Source organism: Ahaetulla prasina, chromosome 10 (assembly GCF_028640845.1).
Source record: "Ahaetulla prasina isolate Xishuangbanna chromosome 10, ASM2864084v1, whole genome shotgun sequence".
Lineage (NCBI taxonomy): Eukaryota > Metazoa > Chordata > Lepidosauria > Squamata > Colubridae > Ahaetulla > Ahaetulla prasina.
The window spans coordinates 4,824,700-4,849,287 of record NC_080548.1 but is presented as its reverse complement, the minus strand read 5'-3'; the positions used below and the strand labels follow the sequence as shown (position 1 = coordinate 4,849,287).

At 43.8% G+C, this 24,588-nt stretch overlaps 1 protein-coding gene across 1 annotated transcript in view; it reads left to right on the top strand.

The window, feature by feature from the left end:
* Window positions 1-22,261, top strand: part of KHDRBS1 (KH RNA binding domain containing, signal transduction associated 1) — a 41,960-nt gene extending 19,699 nt beyond the window's left edge. Inside the window, exons 5-9 of the mRNA XM_058195332.1 lie at window positions 9,871-10,004; window positions 17,242-17,455; window positions 17,888-17,955; window positions 19,331-19,389; window positions 20,946-22,261. Of these exons, the coding sequence (XP_058051315.1) occupies window positions 9,871-10,004; window positions 17,242-17,455; window positions 17,888-17,955; window positions 19,331-19,389; window positions 20,946-21,043 (573 nt within the window). The 3' untranslated portion in view covers window positions 21,044-22,261. The remainder of the gene's footprint in view (window positions 1-9,870; window positions 10,005-17,241; window positions 17,456-17,887; window positions 17,956-19,330; window positions 19,390-20,945) is intronic.
* The last annotated feature ends 2,327 nt before the right edge of the window (window positions 22,262-24,588 follow it).

Sequence of the window (24,588 nt, the reverse complement as noted above, 5' to 3'; positions counted from 1 at the left end):
TTGCGCAAAGGAGGCGATCCAAAGTATGCTCACTTAAATATGGATCTGCATGTTTTCATTGAGGTCTTCGGCCCTCCTTGTGAGGCTTATGCTCTTATGGCCCATGCTATGGAAGAAGTCAAGAAGTTCCTCGTTCCAGTATGTAACAGTTACCCCTCCTCCAAATAAAGACATACATGTATATATGACCACAATGGGCTTATGACACCATTTCCTATTCTGTCATTGAGTCACCACAATCATTTAAGCAAAACATCACCTGACTATGACTTGCAATTTTACTTCTGTGTTCTCCATTAATTTTGCTTGTCAGAAGCTAATTGTGACAACCACAGGATACTGCAACCTAAATGTCATAAATGTGAGGATTGGTCACAAAGCTGTTTTTAACAGCATCATAACTTTGAACCATCGCTAATGGGGTAGTCAGTAAGTGAGGACTGCCTGTATTTGCTATCTTAGTTTTATATGTCTGTTTAATCTTGGGAATTAATTGGAGTCAGTCCAGCTGTTGTTCCTTCAGACATTTTCTAGAAAAATGGCCTCTGGACATCCAAAGACATAAGTATTTGAAATGGTTTGGGAAAAAAAGTTGAATTCCAGAATCAACATATCAGTGGTAAACATCTTAATGAAATACAGTAATTCAGAATCTTTGAATGGGAGACCAGGAAATAGCAGAGCTGTAGCTTGACAGAGAAGGAAAACAAATTAGAGGAAAAAGGAATGGTGAAACATTTCTGTGTTGCTGTCTTCTAAAGATTGAGTTCCTCATTACAAAGTACAGTCTTACTTTGGAAGTGTTGAAGACTCACCAGCAAAGGATCCTGGAGGAAGTAGATTGTCTGGTTCCCTTGCTGTCAGGGTTCAGAGCTAGATATGGCGACTGAAACTGCATTACTCATTCTTATGGATAATGCTTGATACTCCCCCTCCCCCATGTTGTTGCATCCTTCTGGACCACTTGTGAGATAAGTCCTGTTAGGTAGAGAGATGAAAAAAGAGCCCTTAGCTACTCCTATCTAGTGAGTCAGATGCTCAGCATCTATATGAGATGAGTCATCTGCCAATTCAAAATGAGGGATAATCAGTATGCTGTTGATAACAAGTTGATGACCAAAGGAAAGTTCTGGTGGGCATCTGAATCTGGTTAAATCACAGTAAAACAGTGTTCATTTATAATTTTCCCAATTCCAACTTCATTGTTGAAAGCTTCAAGGGCTTTGGTGTCAGTTGAAGGCAGGAGCTTCGTGCTCTGAAATCTTTCAGCGCTGCTACAGGAGCTTTGTGCTCCATTTTACACTGCTGCTGACTCAGGGGACTCCATGCGAATGGCAGGCAGCCATTTTGGAGGCCATTGTGTGAAGGAGCCTTGCGCTCTACGTGGTCTCTTCGAGCGCCTGAGGCCTCAATCCAGTTACAGGAGTTTCGCACTCCCTGGAGGCAATTGGGGCGGCTGCTAATGTTATTTTAACCACCGAATAGAGAGATGGCATTTGGCTCTTAATAGGAATTATTGAGTTGTGCCCTGAGTTGGAACCATTGTTGCTCTTTTACTGCTGGTGATTATTCAGTGTTTTCCCAGCTGCATGGGATAGTGTAACTCAGTTACTGTGGCTGAAACTTTCTAGCCTAGAAGCAGATGTTCAGGAGTCTTGCACTTCATTGGCTGACTATTTCATAGCAGATTTACCTGCCTGATTCAAGAGCTTTGCACTCTGCTTGTGCCCTGTCCTTTCAGGACAACTGTGGCAGCCATTTGGCAACTGGGCAGTATATGATAATATCTGGCATTTTACTGAACCCCTATTGAGTCTTGTTTACTCTGAGTTTGCTGCGCCAGTTTCTACTATTGCAGATTTAGCAATGCCTTCTTGGGAGCCACGATGCCCAAGGCCAAATCTAAGTCTAAGCTGGCAGATGCTCACTCTGATGTTGTTGTGGCTAAGTCCTTAGCTGGGCCGTCAGATAAGCTGGTGCATGAGAAGGGGACTTCTGTTCCTTGCCCGCACAAAAAATCTGACAAAGGGCATAGTTAGGCAGCTCTGAGAGATGAACATTACAGGGATCGGGCCTTACAGACGATTTGTTGTAAGGCCAGTGAACCAAGGCTCCAACCACTGCCCAGGGAAGTAGCCACAACAGCCCCTCAGCCAGGATCTCCTGGGGGTACTTCAGATCAGGTGTCTTTACAGGATTGTCCCGTGTCTATTCCAACTGCCGATTTGTGGGGTCCTCGTTTGCCTCCTGTGGCTCCTACCCAACCGGCCTCCCAGACTCCTGATCGGTCAGCCATGATGGAGCATGGTGCGTCTTTACCTGACAGCTTCCAGAATATCCTGACCAGAGTTATCCAGCAAAGTCTGGCAACCACCTTTCTAAATCAGGCCGGACATTTATCTCCGGATGTGTCAGTGGCTTCTGAGTCACATTACGATCCAAGCATGGAGGACTTCCATTCTACTCGAGATCTGGGGTCTCTGGGCCCCTCTACGGGCAGGCGGATGTCGCTATATGAAGAGGAGGTTCATCATCAGGAGCATGACCTTTCTGATGATGAAGGTCTGGTTCCCGAGCAGCTGGCGTTTACTGGCCTGTTTCCTCTGGCTGTCTTCAAATCATTGTTGTTTAAGGCATCTAATGCTGCCAGATTGCAGGTTTCCCCGGAGGGGGAGGTGCCTTCTACTTCTAAAGGTCCTTCTGACCCATTGTTCTTGGAGCCTAATAGGGCTAAAGGTGTGGTGCCTGCTCCTCCCATGTTCAACAACATAGTGCAAAAGCGGTGGGTGGTTTCGGGGTCTGCTCCTCTTCCTTCTTCATTGGACCATCGTTATTTCAGTGTGGCTCCGGAATTGGCATCAATTCTCCAGGTTCCTATGGTTGATTCCCCGGTCGCTGTTGTAGTCCGCCAGCATTCTGTGGAGCTGGCAACAGAGTTAGACAGTGATGAGGCTGAGGTGGGGCCAGGGCCATCGGGGAGTGAGGTGCAGACTCCAGAGCCTCCAGAGACTGATAGTAGGCAGCGAAACAGGAGGAGCCTGTTCCTAATGCACGCATGAGAAGAGCTGCCAGAAGGCAAGAGCAGCTCAAGCAAAGAGAACGACTCGGGAGTAGGGCCAAGAAATGATTGGCCCCTCCCATAAGGCTTAAATCCGCGGCTGACCATCGGTGGCGAGTCATTGGCCCCGATGGAGAGGGTGCGCAACTTAGGCGTCCTCCTGGATGAACGGCTGTCTCTAGAAGATCATTTGACAGCCGTCTCCAGGAGAGCGTTCTACCAGGTTCGCCTGGTACGCCAGTTGCGCCCCTTTCTGGACCGGGAGGCCCTATGCACGGTCACTCACGCCCTCGTGACGTCTCGCCTGGATTACTGCAACGCTCTCTACATGGGGCTCCCCTTGAAGGGCATCCGGAGGCTACAGTTAGTCCAGAACGCGGCTGCGCGGGTGATAGATGGAGCCCCTCGTGGCTCCCGTATAACACCTATCCTGCGCAGTCTGCACTGGCTACCTGTGGCTTTCGGGTGCGCTTCAAGGTTTTGGTGACCACCTTTAAAGCGCTCCATGGCATAGGGCCGGGTTATCTACGGGACCGCCTACTGCGACCAGATACCTCTCACCGACCCGTGCGCTCTCACAGAGAGGGACTCCTCAGGGTGCCGTCAGCTAGGCAGTGTCGTCTGGCGGCGCCCAGGGGAAGGGCCTTCTCTGTGGGGGCTCCCGCCCTCTGGAACGAACTCCCCCCAGGACTCCGTCAACTTCCGGACCTTCGAACCTTCCGTCGCGAGCTCAAGACACATTTATTCATCTGTGCAGGACTGGCTTAGTTTTTTAGATTTTAAATTTAGAGGGGTTTTTTAAATTGATTTTAATATCTATATTTTTATTTTTAATTAATTGGGCAGTAGAATAAGTTTTTTAATGATTGTTTTAATTTGTATATTGATGTTTTTATATGCCTGTGAACCGCCCTGAGTCCTTTGGGAGATAGGGCGGTATATAAATTCAAACAATAAATAAATAAAATAAATAAAACAGACCAGCAATGGTGTTTGGGCTTTGCCGGAAAACAACGTTGGTAGCTTTGTCCTCTTGCATTTATTTTTATATCCGTGACTTCTGAACATGTGCCAAGAAAGGCCTTTGGCAGTTTGCCTAATTGGACCAAGGTTTGCGATAGGACTGAGGAATTTGTGTTGGGAGGAATTTGCTTTAATTTAGTTGAACTACGCTGAATGAAGTAATTCTCAGCCGTTCGAATTAAGTTTGTTGTTTTACACTGGCTGAGTTTCCTACTACCTACTTGGGCCTGGGTCACAACAGTCGCTACCTTGTTGCCCAATTCCACCATTCCTGGCGAGCCGGAAGAAGACCTATGTCCATAGGAGAGGTGCTCTGATCAATCTTTACAGCGGGTTCGTCAAGCGGCTGTGTGGGCGATTTGATCAGCTTCCATGGCCGCCTTCTTCAACTGGGCTACTGGTTTGACTTCAACAACTTTGTGACAAGCTGCCCCCTGAGGACACCCGACTGCAACAAGATCTAAACAAAATAATAGCAGCAGTACAATTTTCTGCAGATGCGACATTGAACTTGGTGCATTTCGCCTCCAAGTCCATGGGGGTGGCAGTGGCAATGCGTAGGATGCTTTGGCTCTGACATTGGCCAGTAGATACACACCACAAGTGGAGCCTTGACTCCCTTTGCTGGAGGTAATTTATTTGGACCGTCCTTAGACCCACTGCTTGTGCAGACTAAAGAGGAAGATTCTGCCAAGTGCTCAACGCAAGTCGGAATTCCACTATTCTTCTCCCTACCGCAGACCACAGTTTAGATTGTCTGATTGGGGCGCAGTTCATTCCTGGGGTATGTCCATCTTTGGAGCTAGACAGCAAGGTCAGCCTGACAGGCCAGCTTGAGGTAAATCTTTCTCAGGATGCCGGCCCTTTTGAGGGGGAGGGAGTCGTTCGTTCCGGTGCCAGTGTTAATTTTAGGTTGGATATTTCTATCGGGGGCAGATTAACTCTTTGCCAACCGATGGGATCATCTTACTTCCGACATTTGGGTCCAGGATATGGTAAGAACTGGTCTATCCCTAGAATTCGTTTCCTCCCCTCGGATTTTTTTATCCGCTGTCCTGTTTCAAAGGACAGTAATCGGCGGATACTTATGGACTTGGCAATTCAACATCTTTTGGACATCAGAGCGGTCCAACACGTCCCTGTAGATCAGGCAGGACGTGGGTTTTATTCTTTTCTAATTTTGGTGCCTAAGTCCTTGGGGGTGGGGAGACCTGTTTTGGACCTTAAAAGACTGAACAGATACATTGTATATCATTGTTTTAAGATGCAATCCTTACAGTCTGTTTTAGTTGGCGTCAGGAAGGGTGACTTCCTTACCTCTATAAGACAGAGACTTATTTACACATTCCTATTTATTTATCCCATCGTAGATTCCTCAGATTTTGTTACGCTGCTATGCACTATCAATACCGGGCGTTACCCTTTGGCCTTTCTTCTGCTCCCTGTACCTTTACTAAGGTACTTGCCGCTCCGGCGGCTCACCTTCATGCCATCCTTGTCTGTGTTCAGTGTTACCTGGATGACATTTTGATCCAGTCCTCATCGAGGCATCGATCTCTCAATGATCTCCAGGTAACTATTTCCTGTCTCCGGGAACACGGTTTTTTGCCAAACTTGGAAAAGGGTAATTTAGACCCTACTACTTGCATTAATCATCTTGGGGCGATTATTGATTCTCTAGCACGGCTCCATTCACGAGATCTTCAGTGGTTTTATTTCCCTTTCAGAAGGCGGGAAAGGGCGCTTCCCCATCGAAGGTCCCAGTTCCGCCCGGAATCGGATGATCCCTCATCTGGTGGCGGTCTCCGGCAATTTCCAAAGGCTGACTGTTCCACGAGCCGACTCGGCGAGTACTGACAACAGATGCCAGTCTTATCGGTTGGGGGGCACACCTCCAGTCACAGGTCGCTCAGGCTGTTGATCGAGCATCAACTGGCTGGAGCTGCAAGCCGTCTTTCTTGCCCTTTGGCATTTCCAACGCCTGGTCACAAACCACCACTTGTTGGTTCTCACCAACAATATGACCACGAAGGCGCACATAAATCTCCAGGGAGGCACCAGGTCATCCAGTTTGATGTTGGAAGCCAGGAGACTGGGTCTTTGGACAGAACACCACCTGTGCTCGCTGAAGGCAGAACACATCTGGGGTAGCCAGTGTACAAACTGACTGGTTAAGCCGTCAAACCATTGATGATGCAGAGTGGCACCTGCACCCATCCATCGTCCAATGGATATTGGACTGGTTCGGCCTTCCGGAAGGGGATTTATTTGCTATCCCGCAGAAGATAACACCGCCACCTGCCACCTAATGGTGTTGGGCAAGAGGCCTTGGTTGAGACCATCCTGAAGGAAGTCCAAGATTTGGGCAATTGATGCCTGTAGAGGAGAAATTGAGGTCCGGTCACACCACGAACAGAAGGACTGCCAAGAGGCTGAATAAATACATTCCATGGCCAGCCTTCGCATAGCCTGGATAGTTCGGATAACTCTGGAAGAAAAGTGAGCTCCACTCAGAGCATGCCGCTCAAGCGCCAGGGGGTCAGTTGGAGCCACTGAGGATCCAGGTGAATCACCGACCCCTGGGGAAGTCTCCAGGGCGGTGCTATGGACAGGGTCTGCAAACCAAGCCTGTCAAGGCCAATGCGGTGCAACAAGAATGATGTTTGCCTTCTCGTGCAAGATCTTCTGCACCACCTTCGGGATCAGCCGCAGCTGATCCCGAAGGCGTAAAGTAGACCCCAAGGCCATGGACTCCAGATCGCGTCCACGCTCTCTGCATACAAGGCTGGAAATCGGGCATAAAAAGCGTAGCAGGTGAGCATTCTGTCCTAACTTATGGATCATTTTCTACTTCATCACAGCATCCCACAATTAGAAGGTTCCTGAAAGGGGCTACTAACTTATGCCCTCCTGTCGTGCATAGGTATCTCACCTGGGATCTCTCTATCGTCCTGAACACCTTACCGGACCTCCATATGAGCCATTACAGACGACCAGTCTATGCTTGTTGTCCTGCAAGGTCGCATTCTTAGTGGCAATCACTTCTACCAGGAGAATTTCGGAGATTGCCACCCTCTCCTTCCGTAGTGACCTTTATATTTTCCATGACGACCATGTGGTTCTTTGACTCAATCCATCTTTCATCCCCAAAGTCAACACTCCATTTCATCAGATTCAGGAATTGGTTCTTCCCAACTTTTGTCTTCAACCAGCCCATCCATTGGCGAGGCGATGGCATTCCCTGTATGTCCGCCGGGCTCTTCGTATTTACCTAAAGAGGACTAAGGACTAACTCCGCCGCACAGAGTTCTTATTTGTTTCTTTTACACCAATCTCATTGAGTTCTCGAGTAACTCCATCCGCTATTGGCCAGTGGCTTGGTCAGACCATTGCCAAGGCTTACGAACTGTGTTCTCTGCAGCGGCCTGCTCGTGTAACAGTGTATTCAACCCTCAGTGCAGCTACATTAGCAGCATGGGCCAGTCAGGCGTCCTTGCTTGAAATATGCAGAGCAGCCACCTGGACTTCTCCTTCACCCTTTATCAAAGCATTACAAGATAGATCAGTTTGCCTCTGCTGAGGCAGCATTTGGTTGCAGGGTGTTGCAAAGTGTTCATACTAGGGGGGAGTCCCAAGACCAGAGTAAGGCCCACCTGTAGTTGGGAATGCAAGCTTTGTTATGTCCCATTCCTGGCTGCTGTCTCCACCAATACGGAGAAGGAGCGTTGGTTCTTACCTGACACGTACCTTCTTGCTGAGTGGAGACAGCAGCCAGCCCCTCCCTTGGATGTCTGGTCTTTCTCTTGTCTCCTTTCTATTTCTTACCTTGTTCCGACACATTGAGTCTGTTTATCTTCGTCTTCGCCATAAACTGGGGGACCCTGGCAACAAGGACGGGATTTAACAACTTTGCACAGGCTCAATCCTCCCTCTGAACAGAGCACAACCCATTCCTGGCTGCTGTCTCCACTGAACGAGAAGGTGCGTGTCAGGTAAGAACCAGCGCCCCTTCTACCTGCCAAGGTGCACAGTTCTTTCTTCCAAGGTGTCAGGAAGATGGCGTTTTGTTGGATGCTAAGACTTGATAGAATATTGCCTCCAAATTAAGTTTTTACATTTTGCTTTATATTGATTACTATAGGGTACTCAGTCTGTTGTTGGGACAGCTTATACATTATATTAAATAAATAAATATTTTAAAAAAAAAATTATGAAGATCTTTTAATGAACTGGAATTGGTATTTTTTAAAAGACAAAAACTAATTAATTTTACTATTTTCAAAGGCAATTCTGTTACAAAAATACATTTCTATTTTCTAAAACTATTATCTCCTTTATCTGTTTAAAACTTTCTTGAATCACCATCTTGTTAAGCATTTTGCTTTTAAATTAAAATCCTTTAAGTTAGCATTTCCCCCCCTCTTAATTGCAAGAAGCTTTGTTCTTTCTGCAATTCAAAATATCTATCTTAGATTGTAAATTATATGCATAACTACTTAAGAAAATGAGGATCTGTCCATAAAGGCTGCACCAAGAGACCAGATCTTTTTGAGGATGCTGATTGTTTATTTTTAAGGTGGATTTTACAAAATAAGAAGATACTGGTAATACAAGCCAGACAGGGTGACTGTAACTACATAGGCCAGTGGTGGCTAACCTTTTTGCCATTGCATGCCCACACCCATAATTCTATGCGCCCTGCTCCCATGTATGCACACACAACCCCACCACCACACGCTTCGCACGCTCCTGGCATGCGATGGCCCAGTAGGCCCGTTTTTCTCTCTCACCTGGCTCCAGAGCCTTTCCAGGAGTTTAGGGGGGGGGGTGAAAACGGCCTTCCCCACCCCACTCCCCAAGGCCCTCTGGAGGCCAGAAATGGCCCATTTGCCAACTTCCAGTGGAACCGGAAGGCTCATTTTTTGCTGCCTCCCCCCCCCCGCAGGCCCTCCAGAGGCCAAAAATGGCCCGTTTGCCAACTTCCAGTCCCATTTACAATAGCCTATATTGTTTTCAAGATACTGTAAGCAACCAGAGCCACTCAGTTGTGAGATAGGTGGCATATAAATTTAATATAAGCAAACAATTGTACTTACAACTGCTGTAAAGAATATTGAAAGCCACTTTTTATATCTTTATATCTTTTTAATATATTTTTATTATTTCACTTGTGTGTTATTTTTCTCTTTTGTTTTCTCTATTCTAATTTGGTTTTTATTATTGCTTTAGTACTTTTAATAAAAATTATATTGGCAAATTAAGGAAACTATAAAAACTAAAATTATCAATTCTGTTTTCAACTATGAAAAACTTCATAGAGTTGAGACAATTGGACACTGGAATGAAGAATCATTTGAGACTGGCTGTCTTGTGTTTGTGTATTAAACACAATAAATGTGAATTATATGACTTCCCATCTCACCATAGTGACTCAGCTGACAGCAGATTGCTTGAAGCAGTTAATACACCCCTAGATGGAAGAGTTAAAAGTATACAGCAGAGACAGAAGTGAAAGAAGCAACATAACTTTACTGGTGGACATTTGTTCTTTGTGTAAAACCTTTCCGTTGTCTCCAGTAAGTAGAAATAATGAGTTTGAAGTAATACAAGTTGTAAAAGCATCGAATGGATAGCAAACATTAGAAATTCTGAAGAGACAAAGAATGTTTGCAAAAACATGACATTCTCCTGTTTTGTAAACGGAATCTGTTGCTGACTGCACAAAAATGGTCTTTCAAATTAAAATACTCTGTATAGAACAGAAATTAATTCTTTTTGTTTCTATATAGGATATGATGGATGATATCTGCCAGGAACAATTTTTGGAATTGTCCTATCTCAATGGGGTGCCAGAGCCAACTCGTGGTCGGGGGATCTCTGTCCGTGGAAGGGGAGCAGTTCCCCCACCCCCACCTGTTCCTAGGTAATGAACATATTGATAATTAATTTGAAATGATTAAGTATTAACATTAACTTGTTAAGTATTAACAAGTATTAAGTTTGAGAAAATGAACAAAATGAACAAAAGCCATTAAATAAAAGAGTATTTTGTTAGTATAATTGGGAGAGTTACAGTACATCTGTGGTATGATGCAATCCTGTTAGAAAGGTGAGAAACAATATAAAAGTTCAGCTTCCTTTAAACAGCAAATTTGGACTCTCAGTTTAATAAAGTATATTTAACTTGCTCTGGAACTTCATGTTCATATAGGAGAGTGCCGTTATTTTTCCAACAGACTTCTTGCCATTCTTGTCTCTTTATTGTGGATCAGTTTTCATTATACCCACCCACATAGTTGTACTAATATATTTTGCAGTGAGCAAGGATGATTTTTGTCTAAAATGTATCCAATGTCAGGCTACCTACCTACCGTGTTTCCCTGAAAATAGGACCGTGTCTTATTTTCTTTGGAACCCCGAAAAAACGGCTAGGCCTTCTTTTCGGGGAGGTGTGTTTGTTTTTTTTTTTTTTTTGAAGTGCAGGAGGCGGCAAGTGCAATCACCTCATGGCTGTTCGGCACCTTAACCGCGGCCCACAAATCAGCTGATCCAGCGAGGGTTGGGAGTTCTGTCTCTCTGGTAGTTCTGCTACTATGATGAGGCAGAAAGCCACGGGGTCCGTTGGAATCGGCTCCCCGCCTCTACGCGGCTGCTGCTGGTGCTTGAGAAAAGGATGAAAAGGCAGGCAACATTGTGGTAAGCGCGTGCTTAAAGTGCATGCTTACGGTACAAGCAAAGCACAGCCTGTCCCTTTCAAGCAATCAAATGTATCTGAGAGAAAGAGTAATGGCAGAGGGGAGTAACAAGAATTGCAGGCATTGCTGTTTGAAAGGGTTTCCTCTCCACCGTTTCTCTCTCTCTCTCACACACACACACACACACACACACACACACACACACACACACACACACGCCTGGTCTCTACATGGGCAAACCCCGTCTGGCCAACACAAGAAATGGGCTCCCTCGCAGTACCTCCTTTCCTGTGTGAAGCCAGCTGGGCTTGACCCCCAAGCCCCGGTCTCCAGCTCGGCATTTTCTGCCCACTCAGCCCACCCGGCTAGTCCCCAAATCCCTACTTAGTAAACACGCAGGGTGGGCGACGTGGGGATTGGCACTGGGCCATGATTCCCAGGTTGAGCAACCTGTCAACTTGGGACTGGGGGGAGGGGGACTAGCGCCACAGCTCCGAGCAGTGGCTGGTGCAGGCTCTATCTGCATAGCCTTGAAGTGGGATCAGGGTGGCCGGTTCTTGCCCTCAGTGTTGCCAGCCAGGATCAAGTCAGAGCCGCTGCCGCTGCTGGCCAAAATCAGCAGGCCAGATTCTGTGAGTCGGACACACCATCACTGCCCGGGAGGAAAAGAGGGAGAGGTGTGTGAGAGAGCCCATTTCTCACATTTTTCTCATCCCAGGCATTCTTCTCATCCCAGCTCTCCGAATCTGGCTTGCTGATCTTGGCCGGTGAGAGGGGGAGAGAGAGAAAAAGAGAGAGGGATAAATGAGTGACTGAGGGTGGGCCTGTCAGTTGGCTTCCAGCGCCAGAGAGTGCTGGGAAGGGAAGCAGGCAGGCTGCTGTTGCCTTTCATTTTCTATCTAGACCCGTTCCAGTCCGGCTTCCGGCCCGGGTATAGCACGGAGACAGCTTTGGTCGCGTTGGTGGATGACCTCTGGAGGGCCAGGGATAGGGGTTGCTCCTCTGCCCTGGTCCTGTTGGATCTCTCATCGGCTTTTGATACCATCGACCATGGTATCCTGCTGCTCCGGTTGGAGGGGTTGGAAGTGGGAGGCACCGTTTATCGGTGGTTCTCCTCCTACCTCTCCGACTGGTCGCAGACGGTGTTGACGGGGGCAGAGATCGGCCACGAGGTGCCTCACTTGTGGGGTGCCGCAGGGGTCGATTCTCTCGCCTCTCCTGTTCAACATCTACATGAAGCCGTTGGGCGAGGTCATCAGTGGCTTTGGGGTGAGTTATCATCTGTACGCTGATGATACCCAGCTGTACTTCTCCACCCCAGGCCACACCAGCGAAGCTGTCGAAGTGCTGTCCCGTTGTTTGGAGGCCGTACGGGTCTGGATGGGGAGAAACAGACTCAGACTCAATCCATCCAAGACAGAGTGGCTGTGGATGCCGGCATCCCGGTACAGTCAGCTGCAACTGCGGCTGACTGTTGGGGGTGAGTCACTGTCCCCAACGGAAAGGGTGCGCAACTTGGGCGTTCTCCTGGATGGACGGCTGTCGTTTGAAGATCACTTGACGGCCGTCTCCAGGAGAGCTTTTTACCAGGTCCGCCTGGTCCGCCAGTTGCGCCCCTTTCTTGACCGGGATGCCTTATGCACGGTCACTCATGCTCTCGTCACTTCTCGACTGGATTATTGCAATGCTCTCTACATGGGGCTACCCCTGAAGTGTACTCGGAGACTTCAGTTAGTCCAGAATGCAGCTGCGCGGGTGATTGAGGGAGCACCACGTTGCTCCCGGGTAACACCACTCCTGCGCAGTCTGCACTGGCTACCTGTGGTCTTCCGGGTGCGCTTCAAGGTTTTGGTTACCACCTTCAAAGCGCTCCATGGCTTAGGGCCCGGGTACTTACGGGACCGCCTGCTGTTTCCACATGCCTCCCACCGACCCGTACGCTCTCACAGAGGGTCTTCTCAGGGTGCCGTCCGCCAAGCAGTGTCGGCTGGCGGCCCCCAGGGGAAGGTCCTTCTCTGTGGGAGCACCTACCCTCTGGAACGAACTTCCCCCCGGTTTACGCCAATTGCCTGACCTTCGGACCTTTCGCCGGGAACTGAAAACTTATTTATTTATCCAAGCGGGACTGGCCTGATTTTTAAACTCTAAATTTTAATTTTTAATTGTAATTTTACTGGGTATTTTATATGGTCAATTGGACGGTTTTAATTTCGGCCTTTTATTGACTAAGCTTTTTAATTGTTATTTTAATATGTATATTAATTGTTTTAAATGAAGGCTGTACACCGCCCTGAGTCCTTCGGGAGAAGGGCGGTATAAAAGTTTAATTAATAAATAAATAAATAAATAAATAAATAAATAAATAAATAAATTTTGGGGTGCATAGAGTGAGCTGGGGCTCATTTTTCTCTCTCTTCTCCCCCACTTGGGACGTGGTAGCTCAGTGGCTAAGACGCTGAGCTTGTCGATCGAAAGGTTGGCAGTTCAGTGGTTTGAATCCAGAGTGTCGCGGAACAGGGTGAGCGCCTGTTACTTGTCCCAGCTTCTGCCAACCTAGGAGTTTGAAAGCACGTAAAAAATGCAAATAGAAAAATAGGGACCATCTTTGGTGGGAAGGTAACAGCGTTCCGTGCGCCTTGGCATTTAGTCATGCCAGCCACATGATCATGGAGACGTCTTCGGACAGCAGGAAATAGGAGAGGGGCAGGAAACTCACTTCAGGGTTTGTCCACGCAGAGACCAGGTAGGTGTGTGTGTGTGTGTGTGTGTGTGTGTGTGTGTGTGTGTGAGAGAGAGAGAGAGAGAGAGAGAGAGATATGGATGGCAGAGACGAAACTCTTTCAAACAGTGTTGCCTACAAGTTTCTCTTGCTTCATTCTCACAAACACACAGACATTTGATTGCTTGAAAGGGACAGGCTGTGCTTTGCTTGTACTGTAAGCACGGGCTTTAAGCACGCGCTTCCCACAATCTTGCCTGCCTTTTCGTCCTTTTCCCAAGCAGCAGCAGCCGGGTTGAGGGGGTGGGGAGCCAATTCCAATGGGCCACATGGCTTTCTGCCTCATCATGGCAGCAGCCTGAGCAACACCCGAGCTCCAGACCTGGCAGAGCACAAACGTGCTTGCTGCCTGCTCCATAGCCACAAGGTGAGATGGGGAAGAGAGGAGCCCTTGGCTGCAAGGTTGCCTGGTTCCGTGGGCAGGGCTAGGGCTGGCAAGTGTGCCAGAAACATATCCAGGCGCCCAGAGAGACAGAATTCCCAACCCTCGCTGGATCAGCTGATTTGTGGGCCGCGGTTAAGGAAAGAGCTGCCTCCTGTGCTGGCCATGCCCACCCCTTCACTAGGGCTTATTTTTGGGGTAGGATGTATGTGTATATTAGTTCTACCCAAAAAATTGGGCCAGGCCTTACTTTTTGAATAGGTCGTATTTTGGGGAAAACACTAGTTTCCAAATTGAATTGAGATGGGCATATCTCTCACTATTTCGGGTGATTTAAGTGTTTTGTACAGCTGGCTTTTAAACATTTTTAAATAGCAATATTCCTTTAGTTCAACGTTTCCCAACTCGGGCCATTTCCAGATGAAGTGACACACTAACTGTAAAATTCTGGTCTCAAGAGCCCAGAATGCTACAACCAATGTGTCCATTCACACTTCTGGGAATTGAAGTCCACATATGTGGAAGTTGCCATGATTAAAAAATACTGCTTTCATTACCCTAACTTTCACTGTCCTATACACTTTTTAATCCGCCTCATGTCTTTGAGGGCCCCTTGGTAATTTGCCTTACATTTTGAAAATGTTGGCTTTACAGTTAAAGTCCCAATAGATTCAGAGATTGAATTTTGGGAATTGAATCTTGGAAAATAAACTTTTCTGTAAAATTCCTATCCGCCCCTTTAGGTAAGAGAATCTGAGTCAGGTGTTTTGGTAGCAAGTAATACTATTCCCTCTTTCTTATCCATATTTTCTGATCAAATAATAAAATACCTACAACCTCATTTAGAGGTTTCAGACTCTTCTTAGTGCTATCAAACTTATTTTTGAACCACCTTTGATAGATACTTAACCTTATTTAATAAAAATAATAAACAGCAGGTGAAACTAAGCAATCAGATACTTGTACAATTAGCACAGGAGCCCCCCAAGGCTGTGTGCTCTCCCCACTTCTCTCTGTATACCAATGACTGCATCTCCAACGATTCATCTGTTAAACTACTAAAGTTTGCAGATGACACAACAGTGATTGGTCTCGAATATTCGAGACAATGACGAATCCGCATATAGGCGATAGGTCAAACGACTAGCCTTGTGGTACGACTGAAACAATCTGGAACTGAACACACTCAAAACCGTAGAAATGGTGGTAAACTTTAGGAGAAACCCTCCCATACTTCCACCTCTCACAATACTAGACAACACAGTATCAACAGTAGAAACCTTCAAATTTCTAGGTTCTGTCATATCACAAGATCTAAAATGGACAGCTAACATCAAAAACATCATCAAGAAAGGACAACGAAGAATGTTCTTTCTGCGCCAACTCAGGAAGCTCAAACTGCCGAAGGAGCTGCTGATCCAGTTCTGCAGAGGAATTATTGAATCTGTCATTTGCATCTCTATAACTGTCTGGTTTGGTTCTGCAACCCAACAAGAAAGACACAGACTTCAGAGTACAATTAGAACTGCAGAAAAAATAATTGCTACCAACCTGCCTTCCATTGAGGATCTGTATACTGCACGAATCAAGAAGAGGGCTGTGAAAATATTTACAGATCCCTCACATCCTGGACATAATCTGTTTCAACTCCTACCCTCAAAACGACGCTATAGAGCACTGCACACCAGAACAACTAGACACAAGAACAGTTTTTTCCCAAAGGCCATCACTCTGCTAAACAAATAATTCCCTCAACACTGTCAAACTATTTACTAAATCTACACTACTATTAATCTTCTCATCATTCCCATCACCAATCTCTTTCCACTTATGACTGTATGACACTAACTTTTGTGCTTATCATTAGGTGTTAAATTATACCCTATGACTATCATTTGTGTTGTAAATGTTAAATGTTGTACTTTGATGAAGGTATCTTTTCTTTTATGTACACTGAGAACATATGCACCAAGACAAATTCCTTGTGTGTCCAACCACACTTGGCCAATAAATTCTATTCTATTCTATTCTATTCTATTCTATTCTATTCTATTCTATTCTATTCTATTCTATTCTATTCTATTCTATTCTAATCATAGGGTACAAGTAATCAATCAAAACATACTAGGAAACAGTCAATATAAATCATAAGGATACAAGCAACAAAGTTAGTCATGCAGTCATAAGTGGGAGGAGATGGATGACAGGAACAATGAGAAGACTAATAGTAATAGTAATGCAGGCTTAGTGAATAGTTTGACAGTGTTGAGGGAATTATTTATTCAGCAGAGTGATGGCGTTCGGGAAAAAACTGTTCTTGTGTCTAGTTGTTTTGGTGTGCAGTGCTCTATAGCATCCTTTTGAGGGTACGAGTTGAAACAGTGTATGTCCAGGATGTGAGGGGTCTGTAAATATTTTCGCAGCCCTCTTTTTGACTCATACAGTATACAGGTCCTCAGTGGAAGGCAGGTTGGTAGTAATTGTTTTTTCTGCAGTTCTAATTATCCTCTGAAGTCTGTGTCTGTCTTGCTGGGTTGCAGAACCAAACCAGACAGTTACAGAGGTGCAAATGACATACTCAATAATTCCTCTGTAGAACTGGATCAGCAGCTCCTTGGGCAGTTTGAGCTTCCTGAGTTGGCTTAGAAAGAACATTCTTTGTGGTGCTTTTTTGATGACGTTTTTGATATTGGGTGTCCATTTTAGGTTGTGAGATATGGTAGAAACTAGAAATTTGAAGGTCTCTACTATTGATACTGGGTTGTCTAGTATTGTAAAAGGTAGTAGTAGGAGAGGGTTTCTCCTAAAGTCTACCACCATTTCTGTGGTTTTGGGTGTGTTCTGTTCCAGATTGTTCTGGTCGCACCACGAGGCTAGTTGTTCAACCTCCCGTCTATATGCAGATTCATCATTGTCTCAAATGAGACCGATCACTGTTGTATCATCTGCAAACTTCAGTAGTTTAACAGAGGTATCTTTTGAAATGTAGTCATTGGTGTACAGAGAAGTGGAGACAACACACATCCTTGGGGGGCATGGGGGGGGGCCTGTGCTAATTGTGCAGGTATCTGATGTGATTCTCCTTAGCTTCACCTGCTGCTTCCTGTTTGTTAGGAAGCTTATGATCCACTTTCAAGTGTGTTTAGACTGGGTTTCCAATTTGGGCATTTCTTTCTCTGCTTTGTGAAGATAAATCATTTTTATCTCAGGTAGTTTTCTTGAGAAGCAAGAGATTAGTCTTCTTACACAGACCACCTGTATCTCTCTCTCTCTCTCTCTTTTTTTTTTTGCCTTTTCTGAGCAGAGGACGTGGTGTGGGTCCTCCGCCACCACCTCCCCGTGGAGCCCTTGTACGGGGTGCCCCAGTGAGGGGCGCAATTGCAAGAGGAGCAGCTGTGACCCGTGGAGTCCCCCCTCTCCCTACAGTGAGAGGGGCCCCTGCCTCAAGAGCTCGTGCAGCCGGCATTCAAAGAATACCACTCCCCCCTCCTCCTGCACCAGAGACCTACGAAGACTATGTAAGAAATATTAAACATTGCACACTTGATGGTTTGAGAGCATCTGAGAAACATGGGACCCCTAATTGTTTTGGATTGCATTTTTGAGAGCACGTTATAAATCAAAAATAGTTGCTAGAAAGAAATAGCTGTTAGGAAATACTTACAACTATACCATGTAATTTTAACCCTTACCTTGAATTATCTTCATGGTCAGTTCTGGATGATTTGCTTAAAAAAAAAAGGAATTCTGAAAATTCCTATGAGCTAAATCGTCTTCCTAGTTGATTGTAAGGCTTGCAAGAAATTTCCTGCCTGACAAAACTTAATTAGAGGCATCATTCCCTTCCCTAATGAACCCCCTTGTGCAACTCTAGCTGCTGACCCCCTTCTCTCTCTCTCTCTCTCTCTCTCTCTCTCTCTCTTTCTCTCTCTCTCTCTGGTCTATTTCAGGGCTATGATGATGCTTACGCTGAGCAAAGTTATGAAGGCTACGAAGGCTACTACAGCCAGGGTCAACAGTAAGTCCTCCTTTTCGTTTCTTTAATTCCAGCTGTTTGGTGTTTCCTAGAAAGTCTCTTGATTTGCTTTTTGCCCTTTCTACTGTTCATAGTCTGGGCTCGTTTTCCTCACTAAATCACTGAAGAAGTACAATGTTTTTGACTGAGTTCTCTGACTAGTTTTAGGATTTGTGTTGAGAACAGAGGACATATTTATGCAGAAATACTGACTATTCAAAAGAGTTCACAAGTTTTGAAACACCATTGTGATTTCATACTGGTTGCTCATTCTTGTATTCAATCTACCTACATTCAGCACCTGGACTTCCTTGGCCCTGTCTCTTTTTCTGTTATCATATACCTTTGCTAAATAACTCCTTGCATTCATCTCAAATGTTTTCCTAACAAAGCCAGTTCTAATTTCCATATAACAAAGTGAGCAGAAGCACACACAGCCTTTTCACTTTCTTCTATCTACTTTTTGTAATATGCCCGGGGTCTTCAGACTTGGCTGGGGAATTCTGGGAATTGAAGTCCATAAATCTTAAAATTGCCAAGTTTGGAGATCTCTGTAATAGAATAAGTACTGCTGCTTCTGTTTGTGTTAGGTATAATTCTAGTAAGCATTCTGCCAAGCTACACAAATTAGTCTTGCTCTTAATTTTTCAGCATACATGTATATAGCTTACTGCTTCTCACTGACTATGTCAGTAAACTGCATGTCAACTGTCCTGTTAGCATGTACAGCAAAAGAAACTTCTGGGACATTTTTTTTGCCAAGAGTATAACTTTACTGACAGATCCATATAAGCACATAAAAAGTAAAGCCAGTTCTAAGATTTTGGCATGAAACACAGTATAGTAAAACCACATTTTCCTTTCCTGGGCCTCCCATTGTCACTGTCCACCAATCTAGGTTACACATTTTATTTTGGGAAAACAGTCTGCACCTTGAAAGTCCTCTGCATCTGACTTTTAAGTTGCAAGGTTTTCTCAGGCTGAAGATGACTCATGTAAATTCTTTTTCTCCCTCACAGCTCCCCACACATTCCACTCATACCCATTCCCTTTCCCTTAGCTTCTTTTTCAAGTTGCCAGGAAAGAAGTGCCTTGTGAGTCAACCTTGACACACATCTCTTGGTTAATGAGATGCAGGGAACAGAATATTGACTTTCAAGGAAGTCTTTCAGAGATGTTATCATATATTTAAGTAATGTTGTGCTTTGGCTTCATATGTGACATACATACATACATACATACATATATACATATAGACTAAATGCCTACTCATTTTCTTACTGAAAACTGTTTTGCAAAAACTTCAAATTAGGCCATTCTAAGTAATAGCAGTATAATATCTGGAAAACATCAACAGAGCCTCTTCTTGTCCTTGCAGGGAAACAGAATATTACGATTATGGACATGGTGAAGCTCAAGAATCTTATGAGGCGTATGGTACGTCTGCGTGTCGGGATAGGAACACAGTGATTGTATGGATTCAAGCTTTATTCCATTAACTGAATTTGAGCATCATACGTTTTGCTTAAACAGAGATCCTATGATAAGCTGATACATTAATGTTTTTAGGGATCACCTTAAGAATATATTTATTTATTATTTTTATTGATATCCCACTATTATTTTAAAACAACTGAACATATCTAATACACCTTCCTTCTCCTATTTTGCTCAGAAGAATCCTCTGGGGTAGATTGGGCTGAGAGAGAATGACCAAAGTCACCCAGCTGCTTTCACGCCTAAGGCAGGACTAGAACTCTTAGTCTCCCAGTTTCTACCTTATGCCTTAATCACTAAACGAAACTGGCTCTTTCATTTGGAGACGCAGTAAAAAGCAGCTTCAGGACTTCATACAGGAACTTCAGTTTGGAATTTATCCCAGATTGGACAATACCAAACTTTAGGGTATTTTTCAGCATAGTTTCTGTTTTGTTTCAATTCTACACAGACCCTCCCCCCAACCAAAAAAGTCTCTGCTTTTGGGAATTGCTTGCCTGGCTTTGTGATCCACTTGAAGGGACATTGGGCCCAGGTGCCCTTGCTAATTAATTAGTGTGGTAGGCGCAGATGTTTCACTTGGTTTCCTGCAGCCATATTGAGAAAATAAGATCTGTGGAGCACTTCAGGGAAACAGTAGTATTGATTGGGGTACAAGCTGTTTGTCCAAGGGGGAATTAACTTTGGAGGTATTTGCAAGAATCCTTACTGAAATTAAAATGTAGTTTTTGGAGTTTTAGCTAATCGAAAGAAAATGGAGACATCTTCTGTTTTACCATCCTAAGCCTTTGATTCCCCCCTCCTTCTATTAAGTATTTTGGGTGAGCACCCTGCTGTGTTCATCTTTCTGTGGACCTATGAGAACACATAATACTGACACTAAGCAGGTGTGAGTATAATTGCAGCTCTTAAGCACCGCATAAGCCACCTTAACTCCTAAAGAGAGAATATAATGTGCTAAGTAAGTAGCTTAAAGGAGAAACAAAATGGTTGGAGGAAAGCTTGAAAGCAGCATTGAAACCTCACTGTTATGTGTTCTGGTACGAGTATAGTATGAATATGCAGAGTTCACTAATCTGCTGCTCTATAACATTTCCAAGACGCTTATTTCCACAAACTATTCAGCCATTCCGGGAACAATTTTTCACATAACAAATGTGGAGAGAGACATACTTTTTTCTTGAAGAAACTGCTTCTTGATAGAAAAGTAGATAGACTCTAGTTAATTCTGTTTAGGGTTGTCCTGGTCGAATGCATTCAGAAATGTGGTAGCTGGGGAATATTGGGAGGTGAAGTCCACACCTGGACTGCCAAGATGGAGAAAGAAGCTTTCCAGTCCTAAACATCACTAAATGCATGAATCAGCCTGAAAAGACCCAATTTAGTGGCATCTCATAATCTCTTGGTTAATGTGATCATCCTTGCCCCAGAATTGCTACCCTTTTCCTCTTAGCTAAATGGGCAAATGTGATGGGTTGTTTTTCCCCCTCCCACAGGTCAAGACGACTGGAACGGAACTAGGCCTTCGCTCAAGGCCCCTCCTGCTAGGCCAGTGAAGGGGGCCTATCGAGAGCACCCGTATGGACGCTATTAGAACATTCACCAGGGCAAATCACCCTTTTGAACAAACAGTTGTTTCTGATTCTAGTGTCTCCCAGGATTCCTCTTGCTTTACCACAACAGACAAGTAATTGTCTCCCTGATTTTTCTCTGGCTCCTTTTTTCTCCCACCTCCATCCTCCCTGACCACTTGACCCTACATTCTGCTTCTGTATGTAGTATTTTAAATAAGTTAGAGTTAGAAAACTGAATTCAACTTTTAAGTGTGTAGACTGCTTTTCTTTCTCTGTTTATAGATTATATTAAAAAAAACTGTACCTTTAAAAAGAAAACTTTTGAGATAAAATGTTAGTTTCCAAAGTGACATGCTTGCTTGACAGTTATGGAATTAAAGTTTGTTAATCTTTAAATTTTTTTGTTTTGTTTTTTAGGCAACCCATAAAAGTTCTAGTTGCAGAATCCCAAAGTAGGCTACATTTCAAAATTCAGGGTTTTTTTTTTAATGAATTAAAATGTAACTGTAGTGATTTTAGTGTAGTGACAGTTAAAAAGCAAGGTCAAATGTCAAAATTTTGCCCTTAACAGCAAATTGCTTGATTAATCTTAACTTTAAACATCAATAGGAAGGATCCTCTAGAACAAATTAAATGGTGGGGTTTTTTTCCTTCAGTAGATTTAACTTTTGTTTAAAAAAAAAAATTAGGTTTGTAGAAAGACTTCCAATGTGGATATTGAAATTTGTCCCCAAATTCTGGGATGCTAACAGCAGAGGTTTTCAAGCAAAAGGTGTTCTTAGCTCAATTGTGCATGAAGAGATTTTAAGAAAATGGACATCTAGCTGCTCTGTAATTTTATATTGCTCTAACTGCCCAGTGTTTTGATATTAGGAAGTATTAAATATAAGTAGCTGTGCATTGTGTCTTTTTTTTTCTTTAATGAAAAGCTAACACGAGTGTTTGCAGTACATAATATAGTTCAAGCTTACAATTGGCAACATTATCAAGCTTTTAGTCATTCCAGTGACATGTTTATGTGTCTCGACACTCGTATTATGTTAAAAAGGGACATTGCAGCTGAAAAACCAAGGAGAGCTTATTTTGTACATAGATTTGTACACTGTCCTCCCATTTTGTTCTTGGAAGATTAAATGCTACTACATGTGTAAGCTTGCCGAAATAGGTAGCTAAAATTTGTCAAGATGTCTGCAGCAGTTTGTCAATAAAGTTTAGTCCTTTTTTTTAATCAAAGTAAATGTGATGAATTGTCATTTTTTTTAATTCTGGTCAAGCAGTAAAATAGATTTTCCTCTTTCAATAAAATTTAAATTAATGTTAAAGAACATGGTCTGTTTTCTTAAAAAAAGATTTAAAATCAAAAGAGATAAAATGGTATACTCTGAAACTTTAAAACTTTATGAAGCCAAATGAGCTTAATTTTAAAACAAAACTGTTTTTCACCCCCTGGAAGTTGAACAAGGTTTCAAGCTGCTGCATAAATGTTTTGTTTCACCCTCCTTCAACCTGCTGTTCCTGGGGAAGTATAGATTTCAGCTTCCTTCATGCCCAAGTTGTGGGTGGTAAGAATCATAGTCCAATCCTTCTGGAGGGCACTGGCTAAGGAAAGCCTTTCCTTTCTCTGCCGGCTATTGATCTTCTACCTGTAGGCAGTGATGCTGTGCTGTCGTCTTGCAGCCAGAGTTGATTTCAAAAGGGCACAGCCTCCTCCTTTCCCCCAGTCCCCTTCCTTTTGGGGCCGCTTGCCCAAAGCACGTCCCCATGGATTGTACCCTCCACAGAAAGCCAGGCATGGTTGGGCCAAACAATTGTCAATTTGTTCAATGGCCTAGTAACTAAAAGTCCTTTATATGAAAGAAAAGGGATCTTGGATGACCTGCCTTGGGACCCAGAGCTCTTACCAGTCCAGAGTAATGGCTTATGCTGGGGGCAGGCAGATGATTCGTTATAACCCACGAGGAAGGGGCATAAAACAGAACATTGCAAAGCTGGCCAGTTCACACAGCCTCAAGTCACTGAATTCCTGTCTCCAAGGAGAAAGAACTTATCTCCTTTTGTGAAAAATCCAAGCCGCCATTGGCTATAAGGCTAAGTGGCTGTTTGTTCCTGGACTAAACCAGAATAGGTGGCCATGTAAAAATTAAGGCTTGTCTCTCTGCTCCCTTCTTGGCCATTTTTTAAAATTCAATTTTCATTGGGGAGGAACTGCTTGGGGGTGAAAAAAAAATATCCACTGTTACTGTCAAATTGCTCACAGAAGTGCATGATTGAGGGAAATTACTTTTAAAAACCAAAAACACAAAAAAGGTTGTTATTTGTAGATTGTTATTTTAAAAAAATGTAAATAACTGAATTTTCCGCAACGGTTTGGAGTCAGCTTTCAGGGTTTAATGTCTTGCTTGATGAAAAGATCACCCCAACCCCCCTTTTAAAGGAAAATTATCGCAGGAGAATTCAGGATGTCTTAAAGCTAACATGCACCGAAAAACTCAAAAGGTAACCTAAATGTCTGATTTTAATAGCACATTTCTTTTACATAAACTGTGACGGCAACTTGCATAAACTATTTAGCGCTGAAATACTTCAAGTGTTAACTTTAATGTAAAAGTTGGTAAAAAGAAAAAAAAGATGTTTTAAAAGTAGATACTTAAAATATATCCACTTGCATCTGCATAAATTAGTAATAATGTTTTAATACTTGTGCTCTTTTGTCAATGTAATGAACTGTAAACCTTGGGCAAAAGCAAAAATATTTAAATCTTAAATATAAATATGGATGTAGCTAGTCCTGTGTTTATCAACAAAATCCAAGTAAAAACTCAGCCCTTATTGACCCATTATTGCTGTTCACTATCTTAAAATGCCCATTTTTAGGTTTAAGTTGCATGTTTCCTTTCCCTGCAGCGTTAAATTGCATGCAAAAGTTATGTCAACATTTCTTTCAAATTGCACGTGGTGCTGAGGAAACTTACCCTGTCTTTCCATTTGCAGGTAGCGCTTGACGGTTTGGGTGAAAGTGGCATTTAATGAGAACATGTTGGGTACGTTATTTAACTATTTTTGCTTGCCTGCAGTTTGCATAGGTTATTTTTGCATTGGCTGTCGTTAAAATTTTAAGAGGTCGTCTGCAGAATTACACCTCCCCATTTGAGTTGGCCTGACTACTCAGTTCTTGCTAGGTCTGGAAATGGAGCTGGTTGTCCCCCGTTTTGTGGAGGATATGGCAGAAGCCCCAAAAGGGCTGTTTTGCAGTGATGAGGTTTACCATCTAGAACGGCCTCAGTGGAGATTTCTTTTTTTTCAAACATTGTCTGTCTTCTGGAAAAAGTTAAAGACAGAAGTATTCTTTTCAAAGTACTTATGTTGCTCGGGTATTATTAAGGCTTTATTTTATTTTATTTATTTTTATTTATTTCACATATATCCCATCTTTATTATTTTTAAAAAATAACTCAAAGCAGTAAACATAACACTCCTTCATCCTATTTTCCTGATAACAACCCTGTAAAGTGTGTGACTGGCCCAAAACTCAAACTCACCATCTCCTGGCAAATGGTTTAAAACC